Source organism: Vollenhovia emeryi, unplaced genomic scaffold (assembly GCF_000949405.1).
Source record: "Vollenhovia emeryi isolate VEMERY1.0 unplaced genomic scaffold, V.emery_V1.0 DF950036.1, whole genome shotgun sequence".
Lineage (NCBI taxonomy): Eukaryota > Metazoa > Arthropoda > Insecta > Hymenoptera > Formicidae > Vollenhovia > Vollenhovia emeryi.
This window is the reverse complement of record NW_011956330.1, coordinates 1-1,257: the sequence shown is the minus strand read 5'-3', so window position 1 is coordinate 1,257 and position 1,257 is coordinate 1. Positions and strand designations below refer to the sequence as shown.

The 1,257-nt window shown below is 50.3% G+C and overlaps 1 protein-coding gene across 1 annotated transcript; it reads left to right on the top strand.

Annotated features, from left to right (window-relative positions):
• Window positions 1–286: 286 nt before the first annotated feature.
• LOC105570806 lies at window positions 287–1,217 on the top strand (the record flags this gene model as incomplete). Its single annotated transcript, XM_012028257.1, has 1 exon — window positions 287–1,217. A coding segment is annotated over exon 1 (931 nt), but the record flags the coding sequence as incomplete, so codon positions are not given.
• Between the last annotated feature and the right edge of the window lie 40 nt (window positions 1,218–1,257).

Below are 1,257 nucleotides of genomic sequence, written 5' to 3'. Positions count from 1 at the left end.
CCAAGCGAGGGTGACGGTCGAGTCCGTGCAGCAGTAGCATGCGGACGATTCAACGGAAATCGTTTTGCGAAGAAATTTAATGAGGCACGTAAGTAATGCGGCGGCTGACAACTCCATACGCGGAATACTTAACGGTTTGATCGGAGCGACTTTTGATTTACCGGACAAGAGTGAGATCCGTACATCGCTGGACGATGTTACGATTTTCAAATAAACGACTGGAAGGAGGAACTTCACCTATTTCAAGTTCGAAGGAGAATTCTACGAACAAATCACGGGAGCAGCAATGGGATCCCCGATATCACCCATCATCGCAAACATCTTTATGGAACACTTCGAGAATGAAATCCTGAAGAAGGCCCCACTAAAACCCTCCACATGGTTCCGGTACGTGGACGACACCTTCGTCATCTGGAACCACGGAAGGGAAACTCTACCTCAATTCCTCACTTTCATCAACTCCCAACATCCCAACATCCAATTCACAATGGAGACCGAACAGAATTTTCAAATCCCCTTCCTGGATGTCATGGTCCGTAGGAACGAAGACGGCACCCTAAGCCACAACGTCTACCGCAAACCAACGCACACGGACCGATACCTCCACGCAAACTCCCACCATCACCCCGCCCAAAAGAATTCGGTAATTAGCTCTCTAGTCCACAGAGCACTCTCCATCTCGGAACCAGCCGCCCTGAACGGAGAGCTAAACCACCTTCACCGAACCCTGACCAGGAACGGATACAGCAGCAGAAACATCAACCGTACCATCAATAAGCTGACCAACAAGGAATCCGGCCAGAACAACACCACGACACCAGAGACAGAGAAAGAGAAGATTAAGGCAGTAGTACTCCCATACGTCAGAGGCACCACGGACCGCATCAGCAGAATCCTGAGCAAACACAACATCAAAGCGATTTTCAAACCTTGCAACAAGCTCTCACAAATGCTCCTCAATCCCAAGGACCGGAGACCCCCTTTGACAGCCTCAGGGGTCTACAAGGTCCCATGCTCCTGCGGCAAAGTGTACATAGGAGAAAGCGGGAGGAAGATTAGTACACGAATCAAAGAACACCAGCGATGTACCAAATACGGCCACTTCTCACAATCAGCTCTAGCCGAACACAAGATCGAGACCGGACACGCCATCCAGTTCGACAAAGCCACCATGCTGGCCCCGTCCCAAAGCTATTTCGCACGGAAACACCGCGAAGGCATAGAAATCTTGAAACACCCTGACAATCTGAATCGCGG